The sequence below is a fragment of the Alexandromys fortis genome, unplaced genomic scaffold (genome assembly GCF_014885135.2).
Source record: "Alexandromys fortis isolate MF-2015 unplaced genomic scaffold, M_Fortis_MF-2015_v1.1 scaffold_262, whole genome shotgun sequence".
In the NCBI taxonomy this organism is placed as follows: domain Eukaryota; kingdom Metazoa; phylum Chordata; class Mammalia; order Rodentia; family Cricetidae; genus Alexandromys; species Alexandromys fortis.
In genome coordinates, this window is record NW_026068147.1 from 1,025,185 (window position 1) to 1,050,288 (window position 25,104).

Sequence of the window (25,104 nt, forward strand, 5' to 3'; positions counted from 1 at the left end):
GTGCCATGTGCATGCCTGGCACCTGTGGCAATCAGAAGAGGGCATTGGATCCTCTAGGACTGGAGTTATAGGTGGTTGTGAGTCACCATGTGGGTGCTGGAAACTGAACCTGGGTCCTCTGCAAGAGTCAATGCTCTTAACCTCTGAGCCATCTCTCCAGCTCTTAAGTTCTATTTTTTTTTCCAGAGGTAGTATCTCACTCTGTAGCCCAGACTGGCATCAAGCCTACTAAACGCCCACTAAATGCATATGCCACCTAGACCTGGGTTAAGATACAAACCTAGCTGGGCAGTTGGTGGCACACACCTTTAATCCCAGCACAGTGAGCTTCAGGACAGGTTCCAAAGCTACAGAGAAACCCTGTCTTGAAAAACCAAAATAAAAACAAACAAACAAAATACAAATCTAAAGAGTAAAATCCCAAAATGTTTAGATGAAAAGTATGGAAAGCAGAATTATATTAGAGACCAGAAGCAAAGAAAAAAATATACACATACATATATATGTAGGAAAAAATATATTTACCCCCCAAGACAGTGTTTCTCTGTCCTGGAACTAGCTCTTGTAGACCAGGCTGGCCTCAAACTCAGAGATCCGACTGCCTCTGCCTTCCAAGTGCTGGGATTAAAGGCGTGCGCCACCACTGCCCGGCAGAAAACATATTTGAAACAAAAATAAGCACAAATCATGAACGAAGAGACAGATAAGCTTGACCATGAGCAGGTGTAGAGTTAAACCCTGAGGAGACTTGCCCCGTGCTCCCTGAGATCGAGGAGGTGAGGAACTAAGATCTGAATGTTCCGGAAGTGGACAGAGGAAGTGAGCAGGCTGCTGTGCCACAAGAGGCAGAGGAAGCCTTGGAGGAGGGATCAGGATCCTTCCTCCCTTCCAAAGCTCAAATGGCAGCAGTGCTCACACAGAAGTGAGGCACAGTGATGCCTGTTTTATAAGGCCAGCATTTGTGAGGTGGAAAGGAGGGCCAATTCAAGGTCACCCTCAGCTACTTATGGAGTGTGAGGCCAGCCTTTGGCTATGAGACTGGCTCAAAAACAAAGAAACCAAAGGTGCTGGTCTGGGCCAACTTTACCTTGTACAGATAGAAAAACTGAGGCTGAGAGGACAGTGGCAGAATGGGCAGAAGTGGGTCTCTAAGCAGCCCAATGCCCTACTTCCTGCCTGCCCTCCCCAGAGCCTTTGCACCTCTTTAAGGGCTCTCTGGGGGCTTTTGTTCATGTGCCTAGTTCCTGCAGAGGACTGGTACTCCTTTGACAGGTCTTACAACCCTATCTAAATGCACCCCCATTGCCTGTCACGCTGCCCTGTTTAAGTGCCCACACTGCACACCTACTCCCCGGCCTCGCCACTACCAAGCACACAGGCCCCATGACACCAGGGACTAGTGTCTTTCTTCACTGTCTCCCCAGCATTTCACAGACGGGCACATGGCACACAGTCACTCCATGGACCTGGGAATGTGTGGATAGGGCACATGGAAAGGGAGAATGGGGTAGGATTGAAGATTCTGGATCAGTGGCCTATTTATAGACCTGTGAACAGCTGGGGACACAGTCCAGTGGTGGAGTGGCTGCAGGTGCTGAAGGCCTAGACTCAGTCCCCAATACTGTTACCAAAATAATAGCTCAGGTGAGGATCCCATCACCAGAAGAGTCTTTCTCTGTGTGGCCCTGGATGTCCTGGAACTTGCTTTGTAGACCAGGCTGGCCTCGAACTCAGAGATCCTCCTGCCTCTGCCTCCCAAGTGCTGGAATTAAAGGCACACACCATCACCAACTGGCTTTTTTTAAGTTCACTGAGACAGTCTCATGTCATCCAGGTTGACCTCAAACTTCCTATGTAGCCAAGGATGACCTTAAACTGCTGATCCTCTTGCTTCTATGTCCCAAGCACTGTGACGATGGATGTGCACCACCCTATGTGGCACATCACAGGGTGTTTGTAAGACAGGGACGCAGGAGGCATGGGCACAGTGATGTAAGGTGAAAAGATGCAACCAGTCCCAGCCACCCTCAAACAGAGGGACTGCGGGCAGCCCCTACACGTTGGAAAAGCAAGCAGGCTGGGTCCGGAGTCTCTCCAAAGGCCTGCTCCAGTTACACTGATCTGAGCCCAGACCCCCAGACGTGCTGGAGAACAGGTCTCAAGCTGTTGAGTCTGTGGCACCTGACTGCAGTACCAGGAGTGCAGCTGGAATGGGTGAGCCACTGACCCACTGACCAAGTACACAGAGCCCCAGAACAGGACCGGTGTGACCTGGTCAGGAAACAGTCGAGGGCGGAGAAGATCGATAACCCTTGGCTGGTTAAAGTTAGGAAAGGGCCTGGCATGTCCAAGGACCAGGTCTCAACCCTGACTGACTCTGGCCTTTGTCCTGCTTAAACTGCTTAAAGCCCCTTCTGGCTCCACCCCAGAAAGTCCAAACTCCTCAGCCTGGAGTTCACAGCCCTCCTGGGCAGCCCCATCCAAAAGAACTTAGCCCAGAGTGTTTTGAAATTTGTGACCCTGTGACGGAGGATCTGAAGTCAACCTCCCTGCCTGCCTTTTCTCTCCCTCCCTATTCTTGTTTTTTTTTTTGGGGGGGGGGTGGATAAGGTCTCACAATGCACCTTATGTGCTCTAACGCTTAGCAATCCTCCTGCCTCCATCTTCAAGAACAGGGTCATATTCCACTATTCCTTTATATTAAATGGCCACCTGTGTCTGGTGACCACAATGGCTGGAACCTGAGGACCCAGCGCCCTTCCCTGTGAGCAGCCTCAGGCTACTCCCACCATTGCCACCCCCTTCCCTCAGGCTTGATCCCCTAACGGCTCTGCTCCATTCCCACCTTCACCACGGAGCCTTAAAGGGGTCTCCAGGTTTTGGGTGACTTGGTGAGAACAGCATTCCTCTCCCCACCCCCACCCCGTGCCTCCCAAGATGGATGGAACCACCCTAGCAATGCCACACTGGCACCAGGAAAGGAACCTGGGAAGCTGGCACAAGCTATGAGCGTCCATGCCTCCAGCTCAAGCCCAGAAGGACACCGACATGATGGCGAAGAGCAAGCTGGGGGCAGCGCAGAGTGGCAGAGTTCCAGCTCCTGCCTCCTGGCAGCACAGGAGCAGAGTCATCTGAGAGAGAGCTGTTTCTTAGCAGACCTCTGGTGGAAGGGCCCCACTCACCTCTTCCAGACCCTAGGACAGGGTTATCGGAGAGAAAGAGCGCAAGCTGAACCCAGACAGAACCTGAGCTGGAGCCTCCTGAGAAAGGAACAACTATGCCAAAAAAAAGTCTTTATTAAACTCATGTGTGCACACGTGTACACACGTATACAGGTGTGCACACTCAGGCCTGGGGCACCACCCCATAGAGCTGATGGGGGAGTAACTTCTGCTTTTCATTACAACTGTAGATCCACCGGGGCCGGACGAACGCCAGGGAAGGGTTGTCCATCAGGGCCTGGGGGAGAGGGGTCCACACGGGATAGAGTATCACAGGACAGAGGCAACTCGAAAGTGGGCTTGGGTTCTCCATCTCTGCCCCTGCCCCAACCCAGGGCTCACCTCCTCAAAGACGGGGTCCCACTCCTGGGCTGTGATAACGAACTGGACACGCTCGCTCATGTAGTCCTCAAGCTCACTGGTGGGAGAGAGGAGGTTGTGGGGAGGGCTGTGAGCGGCCTGCCCACACTCTCAGGAGTGCTGCACTGTCCGCTAAAGCACCGTCTTTCCCTTGTCTCTCTTGCTGAGATGCTGAGATCTGTATTAAAAGTATCTTTAATAGCCCCACCTCTGCCTCTGAGGAGGACACCATGACACAGTGGCCTTCAACACAGACCTAGATGTTCTCCACTGCAGTGGACACTGTCTTATCTCTGCTTTTTCTTTCTCTTTCCTTCCTTTTTTTTTTTTTTCTTGTTTTGGAGCCTGGCATATACCTCTGCCCCCTGAAGCTGCCGGTCCCTCACACAGCAGCCCCGACAAGTCACACCAGCAAGGCCCACGTTGCTAACCCTGTCTCTCAAAAGGTGTGGACGAAGAACAGCCCTCCAGGGCCACGAGGCACAGTGGACAGGGCTGGCACCTGGCCTCTGCAGCCTATGTCATCATCCTACAACCCACACCCTCTCTCTAGTCAAGTTGCCAGCTTGACCGTGGACCCACCACCAATCCACAACTGACCCATTGAAAGCGGTCACATATCGGATGAGCTTCCTCCTCTCGTCCCCAGGGAACTCCCCATAAAGGAAGAAGTGCTTGCCTTGGAAGAAGTCTGTGGGAGAGATGAGAAAAGGAAACATGAGGCCCCAAATCCCAGGACCTGACCAGGACCGTTGAGTACTTGGGAGCAGAGAGGAAGGTGGAGGTGCCCAGTCGAGGATGAGGTGCTCACAGAGTGGGAACCAAGACTAGGAAATTCTCGTCTAGCCCCAAGCAAGCCAGCAGAGGCTCCTGCGTGCCTTTGCCTGGTGCTAAGCAGAAGCCGAGACACACAGCCACAGTGTCCTTACGGTCAGGCCACAGCCACCCAGAGGCAGCCACACTTCACTTCAGCTGTTTCTCTGGCTTCTGAGCTGGTTTCCTTCCCAGGTCACTGACTCACTGTCCTCATTCTGGGAGTTTGGGGGTTCAAAGTACTTTCCTGCCCACAACCCAGGAACTGGCCCTTACAGTGACTCAATCTCCCCTTTTCTTCTCTCTTGCCCTCCTACCTCTCCTTCCTTCCTTCCTTCCTTCCTTCCTTCCTTCCTTCCTTCCTTCCTTCCTTCCTTCCCTCCCTCCCTCCCTCCCTCCCTCCGTCCCTCCCTTCCTTTATTATGTATATAGTGTTCTGCATGCCTGTATGCCAGAAGAGGGCACCAGATCTCATTATAGGTACCTGGAAGACACCATGTGGTTGCTGGGAATTGAACTCATTACTCTGAAAGAATAGCTAGTGTTCTTAACCTTTGAGCCATCTCTCCAGCACCCCCCCCCCCCTTCCTTTTTCAAAGGTAAGTCCAGGTTGGCCTGGGTCTCCTGATTGCTGGGATTCAGGCATATGCCACCATACCCAGCTCTCCTATTCTTGACCCCGGGAGGGTCAGACACCCTTCCACACCCTGCAGTTTTCCCTGTCTTCTGGCTCTATTATCTTCAAAGCTCTCCAGCAGAGTGTGGTAGCACATATGTGATCTAAGAACTTGGGAGGCTGAGGCAGAAGGAGAGATACAAGTATGAGACTAACTGGGGCTACCTGAGACTGTCTCAAAAACAAAACAGGAAAGACCACATACACAGAGACACAGATAGACAGAGACACAGAGCATTGGCTTAACATTGCCAGCAATGAGTGTTAAACAATGTGCCCAGCTCTCGGACGTCATGAGCAGCAGGACAGTTAGGAGAGCCGAGTTTGGTAGCAGGGTGGGGAGTCTTGAGGTTGCTCACACCGGGAGGGTCACCACACAGTAAGGTCACATTGGTGAGAGCAGGAAGCTGTCGGCAGCAGCAGGTGGGGTAGGACATAGCAGTGATACACAGAAGTCAGAGATCACCAACCTGGCAGCTCTGGAATTGGCAGGTCAGCCTCGGTGTCTGTATTCTCGTCTGTGGAGCCAGCATACGGGTCCTCGCCATTCTCCCCTGGAGCTGGGGGCTGCTTCTGCTCCCTCTGCTTGGCCACCCTGGAAGGTCAAGGATTGTGAGGGGTGAGCACTCAGGGAGCAGACACCTACACCCAAGGCTAGGCCGCACCTACCCAACCCAGCCTACCTCCTCAGCTCATCCTCTGTGTCCCCGGAATCTTCCGCCCCATTGTCCTGTCCTTCTGCCAGTAGCAACTCAGTCAACAAGTTTGTTCTCTAGGAAGTCTGCTAACAGCCTCGGGTCGGCACCCGAGAACACAGCCTCAACTGTCTTCTCCTTCACCCCATTCATCTGGATACAGCCCTTCCCCCTCAGACCCAGAAATCTAGACCCAAGCCCTTCTCCCCCAGACCCAGGAGCTCAGCCCCACCCCTTCTCCCTCAGACCCAGGGGTCCAGACCCCAGCCCTCCTCCCTCAGACCCAGGGGTCCAGGCCCCAATCCTCCTCCCTCAGACCCAGGGGTCCAGACCCCAATCCTCCTCCCTCAGACCCAGGAGTCCAAGCCCACCTCTCCTCTTCCCCACAGAAATAGGAATACAGACCTCCCCCTCCCTCAGACTCTAACCTGACTGTTCCCCCTCAGTGTCACTATTGTCCTGGGGTCCTGGTGAGGGTGCTTTTGTCTCTTTTGGAGTTGGTGGTCTTTTTGGTGAGCTAGGTCCTGCTGCCTGGGTCTTGGCTTTGGCCTGGGGCCGCTGAGGAAGGAGGGCTGGGTGAGTTCAGGGGCAGTGTGAGGCTGTGGACAACCAGGAGGGGCAGAAGCGGGAGGCCGAGGTAGCACAGCCTGGTCAGCTCCCAGCAGACCTCCTGACCAGCTAGGGGCATCAGACCTTATGGGGAAGCTTAGGAGTTTCATCTTCACGGCTCTCACTGGGAGAGTCCCCCTCGTCCTCACTGCTGGAGCCAAGACCTGCCATGAGGTACCTAGGGGAGAAATTGGCCTCAGGTACAGAACTAAGAAAGAACTGGGGGGTGGGGAGCAGTAGGAATCCACTGTCCCTGCCCCCTCCCCAGCACCAGAGGGGTCCATAGCATGCCAGGCAGCTCAGCCACCCACAGACTCTTTCCCTCTTGGGGAAGATCTGTCCCATCTGAGAGAGGAGAGGAATGGGAGCCAGTCTTCCCTTTGAGACTCAGAGGAGGATGCGCAGTAGGGGAGATCTCAGGTGGAACTCTGACTCTGGGGTCCTTGCACCTGTACACTCAGCCAATAGCAGAGAAAAGCGGTGTCTGCACTAACCATTCACAGGCTGGCTAACAGCATGGTTAGGTCTCACATGGCACCTACACAGTGCTGGTTACAAACCATCTAGAGAGGATTCAGAATGTGAGAGGAGCTGGCCTGGTGGGTCGTCTGCAATCCTACTACTCAGAAGGCTGAAGCAGGAGGATTGCAAGTGCAAGGCTTGCCTGGGCTACAGAGTGAACTCAAGTCCAGCCTAGGTAACTTAGTAAGACCTCCCTCAAAATAAAACCTGAAAGGAAGACTAGGGATGCAGCACAGTGGCAGAGCCCCTGCCTAGAATCCCCCAGTGAGGGGCTGGGGGCGTGGCCCAGTGGTAGAGCCCCTGCCTAGAATCCACCAGTGAGGGGCTGAGGTGTGACCCAATGGTAGAGCCCCTGCCTAGAATCCCCCAGTGAGGGGCTGGAGTGTGGCTTAGCAATTGCTTAGCATGTGGAAGCCTTGGGTTCAGTTCCTAGCAACACACACACACACACACACACACACACACACACACACACACACAGAGGAAGCTGAAGAAATGGCTCAATGGTTAAAGTTTGTACTGCTCACAGAGGACCCAAGTTTGATTTCCAGCACCCACATCTAGCGGCTCACAACTGCCTCTAGCTTTAAGGGATCTGACACCATTGGCCTCCTCAGGTACCTGAACACACACATGCATACCCCCACACAGATATATAGTCATACACATCATTAAATAGTAATACATTTTTTAAAGTATATGGAAAAATATGCACTTTTTATGTAAACACTGCGGTTCTGTATAAGCAACTTGTGTATATGCAGATTTTTAAAGATTTACTTATTTCTATTTTACATGTATCAGTGTTTTCCTGCATGTATGGCTAAACATCATATGTGTGCCTGGTGTCCACAATGACTAGAAGTCATCGGATACTCTGAGACTGGAGTTACAGACAGTTGTGGGCACTGGAAATTGAACCCAGGTCCTCTGGAAGAGCAGCCAGTGCTCTTAACCACTGAGCCATCTCTCCAGCCCCAACTACCTTCAGAATTTTGATCCTCAATATTGTGTGTGTGTGTGCATGCATGCATGCGTGTGTGACTGTGTGTGTGTGTTGAAACCAGGCCCCACTCTGACACATATGTGGGATAAGAGAGCCCACGAACACCCTCACATTCGTTCAGGGTGATAACTGGAGCGGAGATTGATGCTAAAGCTAGACAACTAGCTCCCAGGGGTGTGTGGATACCAAACACAATGTGGAGTCCACTGCCTCCTCCAGGTCAGCTGACCCACCACCTTCCTGTCTTGGTCCTGCTGATACAAGTATGCTGGGTTGAGCCCTACTTCTGAACACACTCAAGCGACATCCTGTGACCCAAGTCTCACCCCAGTCCTCAGCCTTTGGATCCGACCGCTCTTCTCCAGATCAAAAGTCTCCCTTTCTCCTGGTCTTCCACTTCCCACTGCATCCTCAGGGATGGACATGGCTGCCTATGCCTGCTTTTCTGCAGCCCAGCATGCCCTATGCCTGCCTACTACACATGCTTCTCATCCTGCAAGATTCTCCCTCCCTGCGGCCTTCCTGAGCTCCCCAAGCTGGGTCCTAACAGTTCTGACACTGGAGCGAGAGACGGTTAGTACAGGGCTCAACATCCAGGTCCTCATTTCAGTGACAGCTCTGCCTGGCACCCAGTGGAGGCTTCAAGACCAATTCTGAATAGCAGCAACCTGCAGTGTCCTTTCCCTTCTACACAATACAGTTGTCACAGAATCTGTGACCCACCATCTGCAGGCCCTACACCTCTCGCTGAAACCAGCTCATGCTGGCTGAGATCATCTGAGCTTACCTAGCTGGCCCCAGGCTCTGCATCACCCAGCTCTGGGCTGAAAGAAAGCAGGTGTGTGAGCTGCCTGGTGGGGGGCATAGTGAGGCCTTACCTCCGGGAGGGCAGCCGGCGCCGCATCCGGTAGCAGTCCAGCACCCACTCTTTCCGCACAATACGGCCTCCGAGGCCCAGGACCTGGCTGTACTTGGGAGTGTTGGCAAAGGCACAGCTGGGGGGTGCAATATAGGGATGTCAGACGTGATCTGACCAACATATGGGACAGGGTGAGAGAGATATGGGGCTAAGGGAAGGAGGCAGAAAGCAGAGAGAGCCAGGCAGCCTCCAGAGAACTAAGGAGGCAAAGACAGACAGACAGAGACAGAAGGAAGCAGGGAGGGAAAGGGGGTAGCGTTACAAGGACAGAATGAAAGCAAGAGGGCACGCAGGGCAGCACAGGGAATGGGTGGGTGGCATGGAGGGACAGAGGCCTACATGAGATGTGTGCTGTCCGGAGTCCAGTCTGGACGATACTTGGCCCCCAGCTCCAGGGCTTTGTCCCGCAGCTCTGAGCGGAAGGGGTTCTGGAAACCACTGAGCACCACCACCACACCCTGCAGAATCTTCCCCAGCTCCTGGGGGCCAGCTCGGGCTACCCTGGGCTCAGAGCTTTCTCCCTGGGGCTTCCCTGGGACCGCCTTCTGTGCTGGGGCAGAGGCTGGGGCTCCAGCTGGGGAGCGACTAGGAATAGGCACTGTGGAGTCAAAGAAGAGAAGTTCAGTGGTATCCCTGGGGCTGTGCACCCAGCACCAGCTCCCCACTGTCCTTCTTAGATGGCGGGGTCAAGACCCCCAGCCCTTCCCTTTTGACACACAAGCCTGGGTTTCTGCAGAATTAAGGAACCCAGATTGCTTACATTTGGGTCTCTTGAGGGCAGGTGGCCCTGCTGAAGGTTTGCTGGGAGGCTTCCTGTCTTCTAGGTTCAAGTCCAGTTTCCTCTTCCCTTTGGGAGACTCCTGAGGTTGAGGAGGCAGGGATGGGCTGAGGCTTCCAGCTTCTCTCATTCCCCATACCCCAGTGTCTGATGACCTCACCTTGGAAGAGCTACCCAAAGCCTTGGAGACCGGAGAGGCCGAGGAGCCTGCGTTTGAGGCCTGCAGTGTAGCTGCTGCATAGCTGGGTCCCGCTGGGTCGCTAGCAGAGGCTATAGAGGGAGGCGGTGAGCCGAGTATAAGGAGGCAGGGCAAGGACACTCCAGCACCTCTCACCGGGTATCCTGTCATTCCCACACCCAGAGGGGACCCAGGGGCTAGACCCTCCTCCTCAGACCCAGCAGGCCAGGCTCAGCCTTCCTCCCTGGACAGCATCGCCCCAGACCCAGGGATCTAGCCAAACCCCTCAGCATTTAGGCTTCCTTTTGTATGCTGAACTCAAACTTTCTTCCTACCCGAGGAGGACCTCCTGCCTCATCTCCCCTGTGCTGAAGCCAGGGCTCCATGCTAAGTGAGCACTCTGTCAGCTCCAGCCCCACACGCACCTGAAGACGTCTTGTTGATGCGACTGAAGAAGAGAGCTCCTGGTTTCAGGGAACTGGCACTGTCATCCTCCTCTTTCACACGGAACTGGCCGAGCTTGGTCACTGTCACCTTCTAAGGTTCCGCAAGGTCAGTGCTGTGGGAAAGGTGCTGGCGGGCAGGGGTGGAGAGGCGGGGAGAAGGTTCTGGGGGTGACAGGTGCTGCTTACCTGGGATGGAGCCTCCACCTCCTCTTTGTCTGGAGGGCTGTGAAACCTCACAAAACTCAGGCCATAGGGTGAGTCCTGGAATGGGAAGTTTCTGGGTAGGACAGACCTAGGCTCTCATGTCCCTTCTCGGAGGGAAGCCCCTGCTAGCTCAGCTGTAGCAGGTGCCCAGGGAGGCGACCGTGATGATAACATTAAACCTCCCTGCGCCCTAACTGTAGACAAGATCAGGGCTCAGCCCTCGACCTGCACTGACTCTTTCACCTTCACTGTAAATGGAAGTCAGGTTGTGGGCAGCAAGTCCACTTTCACGTGCTCTATCTCTGTCTGGAGCCAGTTCTGGAATGCAGAACTGCCCAGGGCTCTCGGCTCCTCTGTTGTCTGGATGCAGAACTAGAAGGGAGGCACCTGAGTTCCAGGCCCCAGTGTGAAGGAGACAGAGATTAAACACTAATGGGCCTCCACTCACCCTCTAACACTCCCTCCAGAAAACTAAACTAAGCTGCTTGTCACTGAATGACCTCAAACCCATTGCTGGGAACACAGAGATCACAATCCGACAGGGGCAGCAGCTGTCCACTACTCCCAGCTCTCGAGACTCAAGACGGGCCCCTCAGGTACCCCCTTCCCTGGACCGTTTCTCTGCTTCCGCACTAAGGTACCTTGCTGTATGGCTGGCTGCACACAATTTTAACACGGTCCCAGCACTTCTCTGCTGCGGCCCGGACTAGCTTGTCAGGTCCAAAGAAACGAACGCGGTTGGGATTCGAACCACTTCGACTCTCAGAAGGGGACATGAAAGAGGAGGTGACCAGAAGGACCTAGGTAGGAGACAACATAATGAGTGAGGAACAGAGCTAGATGACAATACAGAGGACCACATGCCCTAAGGAATCCCAGCAGAAGAGTCTCAGTGAGAGGCACAGGATTCAAACGAGTCAGCTCAAAGGCCATGAGAATTACAGGATGCCAAAAATAAGAGACCCAAATCCCAAGATGGAGAGAGCAGCGTCAATTATTAAGTGATGCTTCCCTGCCCACACCACAGGCAGGGGTGGCTCTGTGCAGTCAGCTTGGGTGGCAAAGCATCTCTGAGGACCAGCTGTGCCTTACTTACTAGGCTCTGCCAAGAGGGGGAGCTAGAGAGGCTGCAAGCTGCAGGTGATGGGCGGTCTACTCCAGATCCTTAAGCCACACCAGACAGTTTGCAGCATCCTACACGAACCCCTCTCTCGGTGACACACCTGCTCAGCCCCATGACCCTTCTACACCGTGACAGACGTGTCCATCCTTCCAACCTGCCTTCTTTTTTTTTTTTTTTTTCTTTTTTTGATTTTTCGAGACAGGGTTTCTCCGTAGTTTTGGTTCCTGTCCTGGAACTAGCTCTTGTAGACCAGGCTGGCCTCGAACTCACAGAGATCCGCCTGCCTCTGCCTCCCGAGTGCTGGGATTACAGGCGTGCGCCACCACTGCCAGGCATCCAACCTGCCTTCTATTCCTCACTCCAGGGGTGACAGCTGCCTGCCTTTTCTTCACCAGACCCCAATCTTACAGTAACAGTTGGTAACTACATTCTTATATTAAATTCTGTCCACAAAAATAATGGGCTTGGTCTCTGGCTCCAGGTCATGGCAGGGCCACCACAGAAGCAAGAACGTGGGTAGCCCCCGTCTGAACTACTTCGTGAATCCTTGTTTTGAAAAATAAACAAGCCAAGTTGGGCAATGGCGGTATACACCTTTAATCCTAGTAGGCAGAGGCAGGGGGAATCTCTGAGTCTGAGGCCAGCCTGATCTACAGGGTGGGTTCCAGGAGAGCCAAAGCTACACAGAGCAACCCGGTCCCAAAAAACAAACAAACACAGAATTCAAGGAAATAAATGCTGATACAGACAGCAGATGAAGGAACAAATGACAATCAAAATTGGCCAACTAGGTCTGGATAAAGCGAGAGCCATGTGCCCAACACAATGGACTAAATCCAGCCCATGATACAGCTCTGACCAATCAGACAGAACACAAAGGCTGCTCAGGGGTTCTGGGAAAGACTTTTCTTCCCTTCTTAAAGAGAGGTGAGAGCCAGGTGATCGTGTGTGTGTGTGTGTGTGTGTGTGTGTGTGTGTGTGTGTGTGTGTGTGTGTGGTGGGGGGCGCAGCCCTGTAATTCTAGTACAAGAGGCTGAGGTAAGAAGCTCACAAGCTCAAGAAAGTCTGAGCGACACAGTGAGAGGGAAGGGGGAGGGTGCGGCTCAGCTGGTGTTTGCCTCAGACAGGCAGCTGGAGTTAAATCACTTGTACAGCATAAAACTGGATGTGGTCCTAAACACTTGTAATCTGAGGTGGAGGCAGGAGGTTCAGAGGGCAAGGTCACCCTTAAACATAGCTAGGTTCAAAGTCAGCGAAGGAGTGGGTTGGGGAGCCAGGAGTGGTGACATACCCCCTAACCCACACTTGGGGTGTTGGCAGCAGGTCAGTGTGCAAGGCCAGGCTTAATAACATAGTAAGTTTGGGACAAACCTGGGCTACATAAGATCTTTTCTCAAAAAAAAAAAAAAAATCACAGGGAGCAGGCGGATCTCTGGGAGTTCGAGGCCAGCCTGGTCTACAAGAGCTAGTTCCTGGACGGGCACCAAAGCTACAGAGAAACCCTGTCTCGAAAAAAAACAAAACAAACAAAAAAAATCACAGGGAGGGGCAGAGGATGCAGGGAGAGGGAAGAGGCATAAAGGGGAGGGGGAGGCCATCCAGGGGATGAGAGCCACAGTATTTCTTCCATGCCACTTCCTGTACTAGCTGCTGCCAAAGCTACTAATGCTGGATGGAGTGACGTCACTTCTGACCACTGGGCCAAACCCAAAAGAAAGCTGTCAATCAAGGCCCCTCCAGATAACTGTCAGATAGAAGCTGGGTCTACATGAGACCCTATCTTTAAAAAAAGGAGGCGAGTCTCTATTTGTAGCAGGCAAAACTCTTGTGGGATATTTTGATCACATTCTGACGCCTCTAAGGCTGCTAATTAATAAAAATCTGCTTTGAATTAGAGGGTGGAGCTACCAGCTGACCAAAGTTAACCATAGTAGTTTTGGAGGACTGAGGACAGATAGAGACAGGAACTAGTAGGGTAGGGCTAAGAGAGGGTCTTGGCTACTTCTGGATGAAGAAATAAGAGAGAGAGAGGAGGTCACTGGTTGCTTCTGCGCTATGTCTCTGATCATTTAGGTTCTTACCTGGATATCTGACTCCCAAGTTTCTATTGTTAAAGAATAATTAGATAAATACATCACACACCTGTCTATGTAGTCTGTGCAGTAAAGACCAAGGCTGGTATAATCTGAACTCTCAAGTCCCAGAATCCCTCCCACCTTACCCCCAACCCCCCCCCCAAACTAATTTTCACGGAAAGAAAACATCTTGTAGAAACTGGCTTAGACTTATAGACTTGTCAATTCTATCAGGGCAAGTTTAATTTTTACTTTCACTAGTAAACCAGTAAGCTAATACTCTGAGCTATACTGAATTCCATCAGTCAAAACAGGACCTGTGAGGCTTGGTGGACTGGCCCAGCTGAGGGAGGCTGAGACAGGGGAACTGCCGGGGCAAAAGGAGAGACCCATCTCAAATAAGTAAAAAGTTAAAGAATCAATCACAAAGAACCATATTCTGCCTCAAATAGACAGGCTACCAGTGGTGATGGACATTGTGGAGCCCCAGTTCCCAGGCCACCTGTGAGAGTCTTGGCAACCTGACGAAAGCAGCTTCATGCTCAGGCTGCAGCTAGATTTTACAACCAGAGAGCCTCTTGCTGCCATTCACCCTGGCAGCCCGGCCCTTCCCCGACGATCAGCCCCACACCCTGTGTTTACTACCTCCTCAGCACCTGGGACCCTCCAGAAGGTTGGCTGGGTGGCTCCCCCACCCTCGAGTAAGCACGGGGGACAGTGATGGAGATATGGGGACGTCTTCGTCTCCCAGCCCTGCTTACCTCATAGTCCTGTTCACCAGCTGTGGCCCCTCCAGCCGAGCTGCCCACCAGCACCTCTACAAAGGCTGAGCCATCGTTCCCAATGTCTATGCTGTGTATCTGCTCCTCCTTCTCCAACTGTGGGGCAGAGAAAGGCCACCATGAGTTCCACCCTGGCCTGCTTTGGAACAGGGGACAGAGATATCCACCTGGGCTAGCATGTGCCCTGGCATGTCACCTACGTGTCAGTAGGGACCAGAACTGAGCAGCGTCATTATGTCTCTGACAGGCAGGCTGGGACAGGGCATGGAGCAGAATTCACTGAATGAATGCTCACACCCCACCCACACCGTGCACTTGCTTCACCAACACATCTCCATACCCCCACCTCGACCACTGCCTGCCATGTAGCTCTCCTCGGTGGCAATAGCCAAAGGTATAGCTGGGTTGTCATACAAAGGACACATAGAGGTTCCTGGACAAACTGTTGCATGCCAGAGGCTCCTTGGGTTCTGCATGTCACCAAGCCCTACCCTGGAATCCTAGCTATGTGCCCTTGCTTACTCTATAAACTGAGGGCTCCTAAAGTCAAGGATCTGCCACAGAACTAACTCTTTGGAGGTCACAGCACACAGTAGGCACCAGCAGCTGTCAGCATTGTTTTAATATTGGTGACACCTGTGACCTTACCTTCACTGGAAAAGCTCTGGAGGGTTTGGTGTGGCACTTAGGTCCAGCAGGAGAATCAGTTTTTTTGTTTGTTTTTGGAGGTTCTTCTTGTTGTTTTGTTTTTTTGAGACAGGGTTTCTCTGTGTAGTCCTGCTATCCAGGAACTCCCTCTGTAGACCAGGTTGGCCTTTAACTCAGAGATCACCTGCCTCTGCCTCCTGGGGTAAAAGGTGTGCACCACCTTTGCCCAGCAGATGACTCTTTAAAGTGCAGAAAAGTCAGCCAGGACTGGAGCCATTTTTCTGAGATAGCCTGAAGGCTGCCATCCAGGTCAAACATAAGGCTGTCGTTTTCCTTTTTTAAAAGTTTATTTTATCATATGTGTATGAGCAATTTGCCTGGATGTTGTCTCTGTACCATGTGCTTTCCTAGTCCCTGCAGAGGCCTGGGATGGGTGTCAGATCCTCTGGAACTGGAGTTAGATAGTTGGGAGCTGCCATCTGGGTGCTGGTAATCAAACCCTGGCCCTCTAAAAGAACAAGTGCCAGGCGGTGGCACACTCCTGGAACTCCCTTTGTAGACTAGGCTGGCCTTGAACTCACAGAGATCCGCCTGCCTCTGCCTCCTGAGTGCTGGGATTAAAGGCGTGTGCCAGGCGACAGTCAGGGTTGTTACACAGAAAAACCCTGTCTTAAAAAACAAAACAAAACCAACAAAAACAAAACAAAACCAACTCGCTGACCTGTTTCCATTTTCTGTAGTAGTCCAAGCTACACAAACCCAAAAGCTGAGATAACAAGCGTGGGCTACAGCAGCTCCATTTTCACACGCTAATTTTTAGTTTTCTTTCAGTGTGTGTGTTGGGGGTGGGGATGGGGGACATGACAGACAGGGTCTCATTTTGTAGCCCAAGCACACCTTGGACTTGTGGGGATCCCCCTGGTTCTGCCTCCCAGGTGCTGGAATTACAGGTAGGAGCCACTCTGCCTGGCCTGTTTCCTTTGACTGGAGCGGTTTTGTCAGGTGCTGGCCTAGAAAAGCCCCAGGCTTTCTACTGAATCTGTTATCTAGGAGCAGGAGCTTAACTGGAAACTCATTATTCACTGACAGAAAGCTGTTTATGAAGACTCTCACCAAAGGACCTGCGGCTCTGGCCCGAGGGCTGCAGGCACAGAAAGGTGTGTGGGTGTAGGCAGGCAGGATGGGCAATGGGAAGTCTCCTGCTGTCCCGTCTGGGCTCTTTTACACGTCCTAGGATGAAGACTTACGACGGCCCTCAAAGGTGCCTAGTCTTGGGCTTCGGACGTAGTCCAGTTGGTGGAGTGTTTGCCTAGGATGCAGGAACCCCGAGTTCAAGCCCCAGTAACACATAAACAGACATGGTAGAGCATGTCTGTAATTTCAGTACTCTGCGTGTTGAGTCGCTGAAATGAGAAAACCACATTTGCTCACTCCTACCCGACCTCAGGTGAATACAGAGGTCAGCCTGACCATCAGGTATGGACAGCGCTCCACGGGAACCAGAACTCCCGCGCCATCACTCTGTGTGGTGACACAGCTGTGCCATAATCTTATTAAAGTAGGCGTCCTGTCACGCTTGCTGGCAGCCATCACAGCCATGTTAACGGATGGCTTTACCTTTACAACGCCCTGCTCACTCAGCTCGGGGCCTCTTAGACATGTGATCATGGGAGTGTGTGCTCCCAGCCGGAACTCTGGGGCTCAGTGAAAACTTCAAACTCATAAAAGAGTTCATCCTGCTCTCCTTCCCTCAGGTGAGAACTTCCCGGAAGAGGATCAGAAGTTCAAGGTCAGGGCTGCAGAGGTGGCTAAACTGCCAGAGTTCCTCAAACCCACAGGAAGTTCGTAACCTCAAGTAACCCTAGGTCCCCAGGGACCTGATGCCTCTGCAGGCACCTGCACTAAATGCACCTACCCCTCAGACACATACTTAAAGATAAAGCCAATCTTTTTTGATTGCCTATCTACTGCCACCTGCCCTGATCTCCTCTGCCATTCTAAACCAGGCACTGTTTCTGAGAAGGAGTGTCCTCAATTGAAAAGGGAAGTCGTGGTGATGTCCCTCCCATAGAAAGCTAAGATGCCCCAAAACAAAACCAAGGCCAGCTGGGCCTTCAAGCGCAGCTACTTGGGAGGTGAATCCAGAGTTTGAGGCCTGCCTGGGCCACAGAGTGCGTTCAAGAGCAGATGGGGTAACTTTGCAAGGCCATGTTTCAGAGAGCGGGGCTGGGATGTGGGTCAATGGCGAAGTATTTGTCTAGCCTGCACAGGGCCCTGGGCCCAATACTCAGCACCACATAAGACAACAAAGCAAAACTGAGTGCTCACATCATTAACAGTGGAAACAATGCAAAACCTACTCTTCCACCAGGGCTGCCAGTGCAGGTGCTGCAATCGCCTCCTCTTCACAGGCGAGCAGCCTTGAGTAGGAAGTGGTTGTACCACAGCTGTGCAGGCAAAGCCCAAGAGAAAGATGGCCAGCTGTCACCCACAGCGCTGTTCCTGGGCCCACAGCACTGCACGCAGAGAATGTAGGCCAGCACAGAACCTTCTGGACACTGAGCCCAGCTGACTTCCTGTATGCTCAACCATTCTTCTCCAGCTACATCACCCGTCTCTCATCCAAGAAGGCTGAGGCCTCCGGCTCAGGGCCTTTGTACCGGCCGGCCACCCCAGAACCTGAAATACTCTGGCTCAGGGCCTTCGCGCCCGCCAGCCCAGAACCAGAAACTCTTCACATCTTATTTTTTCGAAACAGGGTTTCTCTGTGGCTTTGGAGCCTGTCCTGGAACTAGCTCTGTAGACCAGGCTGGTCTCGAACTCACAGAGATCCGCCTGCCTCTGCCTCCCGAGTGCTGGGATTAAAGGCGTGCGCCACCACCGCCCAGCTAACTAACTCTTCACATCTTGCCACTGCCCATGCCTTCTTTCTGAGCGAGAATCAGACGTCAGAGCTTCAGATCAAACAAAGTGGCACCGTCACCTCCCACAAGGGTTGCTCTATTCCTAAGTCTGCTTCATCTCTCTCCACATCTCTACCACTTGGACTCCCGGCTTTTTTATTGTTGCTTCCCCTGCCCCCATGCTGGGGATGTTCGGGGGTCTTGCACACACCACACAGAGCTCTACCACTTGGGGCTTATATACTTTTTTTTTTTAAACACTGGGTCTTATGTATTCCATGGAGGCCTCAAGCCTCCTACGTAGCCAGCAATGTCCTTGAAGTTTTGATCCTGACTCTCTCTCCTCTGGGTCAATGCAGTACTAGGGATCAAACTCAGTGCATGTCCAAGTAGGCTGCACAAACGGCCCAACCTCGTAGCCTATACTTGCATTGTACTTTTCTAAGACATGATGCATGACGCCAATGAGATGGGCACAGAGGGTGGGCAAAGCTGAGACAGCTGGTGCAAAAGCTGCCCTGTGTGCAGTAGTTAAAAAGAAAGATAGGGACTGGGAAGAGGCCCGGTGGGGAACGTGCTGGCCTAGCATGCAGGAGGCAGCACAGCAGGATGAGGTAGGACGGCCACAAGCTTCAGGCCAGCCTAAGGTAGAGAGTGAGACCCTGTCTCAAATATCAGGGTAGTGGTACACACCCTTAATCTCAGCAGTCTGGAGGCAAGAGGATCACAAGTCAAGGACAGCCTGAGCTGCACAGTGAATGCTTTTCTCAAAAAGTGAAGAGCTGAGGGAATGGCTCAGCAGTAGAGAGCAAGACCCTGTCTCCAAACAAAACAACACGGGGCTCTGGAAAGACGGCTCAGTGGCTAAGAGCAAAGGCTGCTCTTCCAGAGGGCCCGAGTTGGTGGCTCACAACCAGATAATAGGATCCAATGCCCTCTTCTGCACACATGCAGTTGTACATGCAGAAAAGCACCCACATACATCAATAAGTAAATCTTAAGAAATAAAAGAATTAAAAAGTTTTAAATATGGAAAAAACACAACAAGTGCAGTAGCTCATGACGAACTCCCAGCACTTGTAATGCGAAAGCTCAGAGTTGGAGGTCAGCCTGGGCTATACAACGAGACCCTGTCTCAAACAACAATTACAAAACAAAGCAAGCATGATGTGTTCCAGCGTGCCATTGACACTCAGGTGATACTCCAGTATTCCAATTGGACCTGTCCCAGCACCCCCTCCAGGACAGGCGGGGTCGCCAAAGAGACTGAACTCCCTGGCTGAAAGCAGGTGACCAGCTGGGCACTGAGTAGCCACGGCTGACAAAAGAGGTGTGTGGAGCTGACACAAGGCGAAGGCTGAACTCTGTGTTGCAATACCATTGTTGTGTAAGAGTGCTCAGAGAACACCCAGGGAAGTAGGAGAGCACACAAGGCTCTACTGTCTTCTCCCTTGTCCCTGCAAAGGAACCAGAGCCAGCACTGGAAGAACTCAGAGTTACCCACGAACTGGCAAGTGCTAAGTGCAATCCGATTTTCCCAGGGGTCTCTGACGTGATGGAATCTAACCACTTGTTTATCCCCTCTCATTTATTCTCAACAGGGAACAAGGAGCCTGTGCATACCTAAGTTGGATCCTTTCTTCTGCAGAGGCCCTGGTGGCTCCCACCTCAAACAGCCCTTTCCTACTACCCTCCCCCATCAGCTCTGGTCCTATTCTGCTCACTGGCCTTCTTGACTTATTTCCCATGTGCCAGATGGACGCAGCCTGCTGACCTGTCTACCCCCTCCCTGTGGATGCATGGCCTCCTCTGCTCAAAGTCCCCAGACTCCAGGCTGCAGAAATGGCTCAGTGAGCAAAGATGCTGGTCTGATCACCCACAGTGCAAGGAAAGAAGTGGCTCCTGCAAGGTGTCCTCTGCCCTCTACAAATGCACACATGCGCAGAGATGTGCACACACTCACACATATTAAATAAATGTAGTTTTAAAAAGAAAGGTTCACACCTTTAATCCCAGCACTCTGGAGGCAGAGGTGAATTCTATGAGTTGGAGGCTAGCCTGGTCTACACAACAAGTATCAGGACACTCTGTAGAGTGACCCTATCTCAAAAATGTGAAAATAAATATTACTTTTTGTTTTGTTGAGCCACCAGTGGTTAGCCAGGCAGTGGTGAAGCAAACCTTTAATCCCAGCACTCGAGAGGCAGAAGCAGGCGGATCTCTGTGAGTTCGAGGCCAGCCTGGTCCACAGAGCGAGTTCTAGGACAGCCAGGGATACAGAGAAATCCTGTTTCAGGAGAAAAAAAAAGTTACCATTGGGGCTGGAGATGGCTCAGTGGTTAACAGCATTTACTGCTCTTGCAGAGGATTGGGGTTTGGTTCCCAGCAACCACATGGTTTATAACCATCCCTAACTCTGCCTTCTTCTTCATTTTTTTTTTTTCTCTCCAAAGACAGCATTTCTCTGTAGCTTTGGAGCCTGTCCTGGAACTAGCTCTTGTATATCAGGTTGGCTTTGAACCCACAGAGATCCACTCTGCCTCCTGAGTGCTGGGATTAAAGGCCTGTGCCACCAACGCCTGACCTGACCTTGAATTTCTGACCCTCCCAAGTATTGGGCTGACAGGTGTGCAGCACTATGTCCAATTTATGAGGTGACAGGGTTCAAACTCAGGGCCTGGAGTGTAATAGGCAAGCTCTCCTCCAGCCCTTCACACCCAGGCCTTGCAGTACACTAGGCAGGCTCTCCAGTCCAGCGACCGCCAAGGCTCCAGGTGTGAACATGTTCATCACACACTGCCCACTGCTGTACAGATCCAGCACCGCAGTGCCTGACTACGGAAAGCTCCTAACACACATTTGTGGAATAAGTGAATGAGTGAACAAATGATGCTACACTCGATCTCAGCCAAAAGCTGAGAAGTGATGAGCCACTCCAAGCATCAACGTCTACACCTCTGTCTCGGGTCCCAGTAGGACTTCTAGTTGCCGCCCAAATTTTCTTTTACATTTAATTATGATTTATATGGGTATTTTGCCTGCATGTATGTCTGTGCACCACGTGCCTCAGAGGCCAGAAACGACATCTGATCCCCTGGAACTGTACAAAGGTTGTGACACACATGGGTGCTAGGAGTCACACCCTGCTGCTCTGAAGGAGCATCTCTCCAGCTGGACACTCATTTCTTTAAAGCATGCGAGCCGAGTGATGTGGAAGTCAGAGGACAACTTTTGTCAGTCAGTTCTCTCCCCACAAAGTGGGGTCCACTGAGCCATCAAGGGAGCCTCTTAGAACTCCCAAAGTCACGCCCCAAAGAAAACACATGCTCTTCCCAAGCTGCTTCCACTCTGGATTCTGCCTCAGTCTTCTCCAAACAGTCCTGCGCTTGACCTGACTCCCTAGCTCTCCTTCCTGTCTCTTCTGCCTCCAGTCTTTCAGTTCCCACCAAGCGCTCTTATAGAACTGAACATCATTTCCTGGAGAGGGGAGTGAGGGGGGCGTCACCTGATCGTAAGCAGCCCGAGGAATCACTATCCCATAATGAAACCACCAGTCCCTCCCTTTATATCAACTCCCACATGTTGACAGAAGACTTCTGCAGACATTATGTCACCAGGTTTTACAGCCACCCCAGCCTTGGGTGTCTTTATTCTCAATGGGTACATTTGGAGAGATGAAAAACATTTGCCTGAGGTTGGAGTGAGTAAGAGGGAGAGCTAGGATTTGAATCCAGATCCCAAACTAAATAGTAAGCAACCTGGTTCTCACACAGTTTAAAGGACAGGCTCTCGGTTGCATAATTTTCGCCAGGCCTCAGTTTCTTTATCTGTAAAATGGGGATAATGACAGTCTGTAGGTCATGGGGCTTTACGAGGACAGAATGAATCAAGCCATGTGAGGTGTGTAGGCTGCTGACTGGCAAGTTATAATGGTGCATGACATTAGTTCTCATTACCAGTCTCTGGTGAGGGATTTAAGAGATGCTTAAATCTAACACTGGCCAGGAAATGTCACGGATCTATGTCTGTTTAAACTTCTCTATAACCCTCAAAAGGCTTTGTAAGTCAGAACTGCTAAGCAAAGAGGCCACAAATACACTCAGTGTTAGTGACAGTCTGGTGAGCCTGTGCCCACCAAAGTCCTTCACCTAGCGTCCCTCGACTCAGAAGGGAGGAATGTGTGTGAGCTGGGCACAGCGGCTGTGGTGACGGCTGGGGGCTGGAGCTCGGCAGTGCACATAGAAACAACACAGACCGACAAAACTGTCAGAAGCACGACACTCAAGAGTGGGCTGCCTTAGCTGTCAGCCACGACACTCGGATAAGACACATGGCCACCACACAAGTGGCAACGGGCAGGTGCTTAAGAGCATCTAATTCTCTTCTCCCAACAATTTTTTTAAGATTATTTTTATCAGCCAGGCAGCGGGGGTGCACACCTTTAATCACAGCATTCGGAAGGCAGAGGCAGACGGATCTCTGTTAGAGGCCAGTGTGGTCTACAGAATGAGTTCCAGGACAGTCAGGGCTGTTACACAGAGAAACCCTGTCTTGAAAAACAAAATGAGAAAAAAAATTATTTTTCCCGTTTTTAATATGTGTATGGAAGGAAGGTGTGTCCCCAGAGGCCAGCGGTATCAGGTCCTCTGGAGCTGGATTTACAGGCTGTCGTGAATCACCAGTGGGTGCCAAGAACTGAACTCGGTCTTCAGTAGGGCAGTTTGTGTTCTCAGCCATCGCGTCAGCTCTCTAGTGCCTTCCTCAAATTTCCTGTTCCTTTCAAAAACTTTTTTTTTTTTTTTTTTTTTTTTGGTCATTTGAGACAGGGTTTCTCTGTGCAATCCTGGCACTGTTCTGGAACTCACTCTGTAGACCAGGCTGGCCTCAAACTCAAGAGACTGGTCTGCCTCTGTCTCCTGGGTATTAAGATTAAAGACATGAGCCATCATGCCCAGTTTTAGAAACAGACTCTTAGGCCAAACAAACATTACCATGTCTTGATCCCGGTACTTGAGAAGCAGTAGGGAGGGCAGTGTTGGGAGTTTGAGGCCAGCCTGTGCCACACAGTCTTTAAAACGTCACACATGCTCCACACCCTCCCTAAGGAAAAGAAAGAGTCTCCAGACCTGCAGAGCTGTGGTTTGGTTTCAACGAGAACATTATAAAACACACTCAAAGATCAGGTGTGGTGATCTGCTTGGCGGATCGGGACATCATGAGTTTCAGGCTAGGGGAGAGACTGGTGGCCACAGTTAGACTCAGAGAACCAGAACCCACACAGTAGGAGGAGAAAAACAACTCCCACAATTGTCCTCTGACCTCCACAGGCATGATGCCATGGACTTGTGTGCTCATACACGTGCACACAAAAGAAACAGAAATACAAATTTAAAATAAAAAAGCAGTCAGAAAGAATAAATTTAGTCAGTCAGTGGTGATGCATGCCTTTTATCCCAGCTCTCAAGAGGCAGACAGAGGTGGATCTCTGTGAGTTGGAGTCCAGTCTGGTCTACAGAACAAGGTGAAAGAAAGCCGGGTGGTTGTGGCTCACACCTTAATCCCAGCACTCAGGAGGCAGAGGCAGGCAGATCTCTGAATCTGAGGCCAGCTTGGTCTATTGAGTGAGTTCTAGGACAGCCTAGACTCTTTAGAGAGACCCTATATCAAAACCAAAACAAAACAAAAACCGAGCAGTCAAACCAAAAAGCCAGTCAGCTGGCTTGCTTCATTCACTTACTAATTTCATGGTACTAGGGATGAAATCAAGGGTCTCACGTGTTCCAGGCAAGCTGAGCTGCATTCCTAATCCTTTTGCTAGTAGTCCCTGTAATGCTAACTACTTTTTATTTTTGAGACAGATTCAAAGTTGTCCAGGTTGACCCTGAAACTAGTGATCCTCCTGTCTAGACTTCCCAAGCAACTGGGATCCCAGGCCTGAGCCATCAGCTCCTTCAACTTTGCCCTCATTGTAATGAAACTGATTTACGTAGACACCCTTCGTGGTCCTGCGGGCACAAGAAACACAGTAAAGACCGACACTGTCCCAGCTGAGGAAACTGAGGCCCAGAGGTAGAATCAATCTACTCAGGAGCACCCACTGACTCCTGGTCATCTCTGGGCTTGGACTCTTCTTCCTCTGCCGAGGGGGCACTGGTGGGATTTCAACTTGTCCACTTTCCAGGCAAGTTAGTTGAGCAAGCACTTTCTCTACCATGGAAGAGAAAACGACTCAACCTACAGCCAGCTGGCTCGGGAATGAGAGACCTGGGGACACACAGCCCTGGGAGGAGGAGGTGGGAAAGGGCAGCATCACCTGTAGGACCACAGAGATGGTCTTCTCGCCTGCCTTGGCTGCGCGCCACTTCCGGTAAGTGTCGGCCTTGAGAAGGTTTTCTGCACAATGGGTCTGCAGACAAGAGCAGAAACGTGGAGATTCGTTAAATAAGGTTTATTTGAAAAAATAAAATAATTTGCCGGGCGGTGGGGGCGCACACCTTTAGCCCCAACACACTCAGGAGGCAGAGGCAGGAGGATCTCTGTGTGTTCGAAGCCAGCCAGGGCTACACAGAGAAACCCTGTCTCGAAAAACAAAAACAGAAAAAGAGAAATAAACAATAAAAGTAAAATAGTTGTCGAAAAGCTAGCCGACTCTCCACACTTAACCTCCAGCCAGTCTCCCCCACTACTGACACACCTTGCCCGAGTTTTCCTCAGTTTCTCCCGCTAGAAGTTGCCCAGAACCCCGTTTTTCCTTACTTCTCCGGGACTTCCACAGTGGCCCCAAACTTGCCCCTGCCTGCTCATCTCCCCCGGATGCACGTCCAGCCTCCACCCCGCAGCCCCCTCGGAATGCCACCAAGTTCCCCTCCGCACTTGCCAAGTCCTCAGCCTCCCTCAGAAAACCCCCTGTCTTCCCGCCGCTCCCACGTCAGCCCCTCACCGAGTCCTGGCTGCTGCAGGACACGACGTGGCGGAGGCTGATCTCCGGCATGTCCACAGCCGTGGACGTGCTACGGACCACAGAACGAAGAAGGGTTCCTTCCAGCAGGGGGGCCCCGGGAGAAGGTAGAGGGGCGAGCGCGCCCAGCGCGGAACTCAGTGCGCAAGCGCGCGAGGCTCGGGCCTTTCAAACTGCGGCGCGCCGCG

General features: G+C 51.9%; 1 protein-coding gene across 5 annotated transcripts; it reads right to left on the reverse strand.

The window, feature by feature from the left end:
- Window positions 1-634: 634 nt before the first annotated feature.
- Window positions 635-25,104, reverse strand: Xrcc1 (X-ray repair cross complementing 1). 5 transcript variants are annotated; one of them, XM_050127084.1, is made up of 18 exons: window positions 24,899-25,103; window positions 24,272-24,364; window positions 14,387-14,503; window positions 11,069-11,227; window positions 10,410-10,484; window positions 10,203-10,314; window positions 9,760-9,869; window positions 9,582-9,681; window positions 9,161-9,419; window positions 8,781-8,897; window positions 6,459-6,552; window positions 6,194-6,323; window positions 5,754-5,808; window positions 5,541-5,665; window positions 4,182-4,272; window positions 3,564-3,639; window positions 3,183-3,275; window positions 635-1,762 (listed from the first exon to the last, which is right to left on the reverse strand). In XM_050127084.1, the coding sequence occupies exons 1-17, from the start codon at window positions 24,947-24,949 to the stop codon at window positions 3,195-3,197; spliced, it is 1,845 nt and encodes a 614-aa protein (XP_049983041.1). In that variant the 5' UTR covers window positions 24,950-25,103; the 3' UTR covers window positions 635-1,762; window positions 3,183-3,194. The 5 variants fall into 5 exon arrangements, with proteins under 5 accessions (XP_049983041.1, XP_049983039.1, XP_049983040.1 ...); XM_050127082.1 differs by lacking the exons at window positions 635-1,762; window positions 3,183-3,275 and adding an exon at window positions 3,279-3,459 and having other exon boundaries at window positions 10,203-10,311; window positions 24,899-25,104; XM_050127083.1 differs by lacking the exons at window positions 635-1,762; window positions 3,183-3,275 and adding an exon at window positions 3,279-3,459 and having other exon boundaries at window positions 5,754-5,805; window positions 24,899-25,104.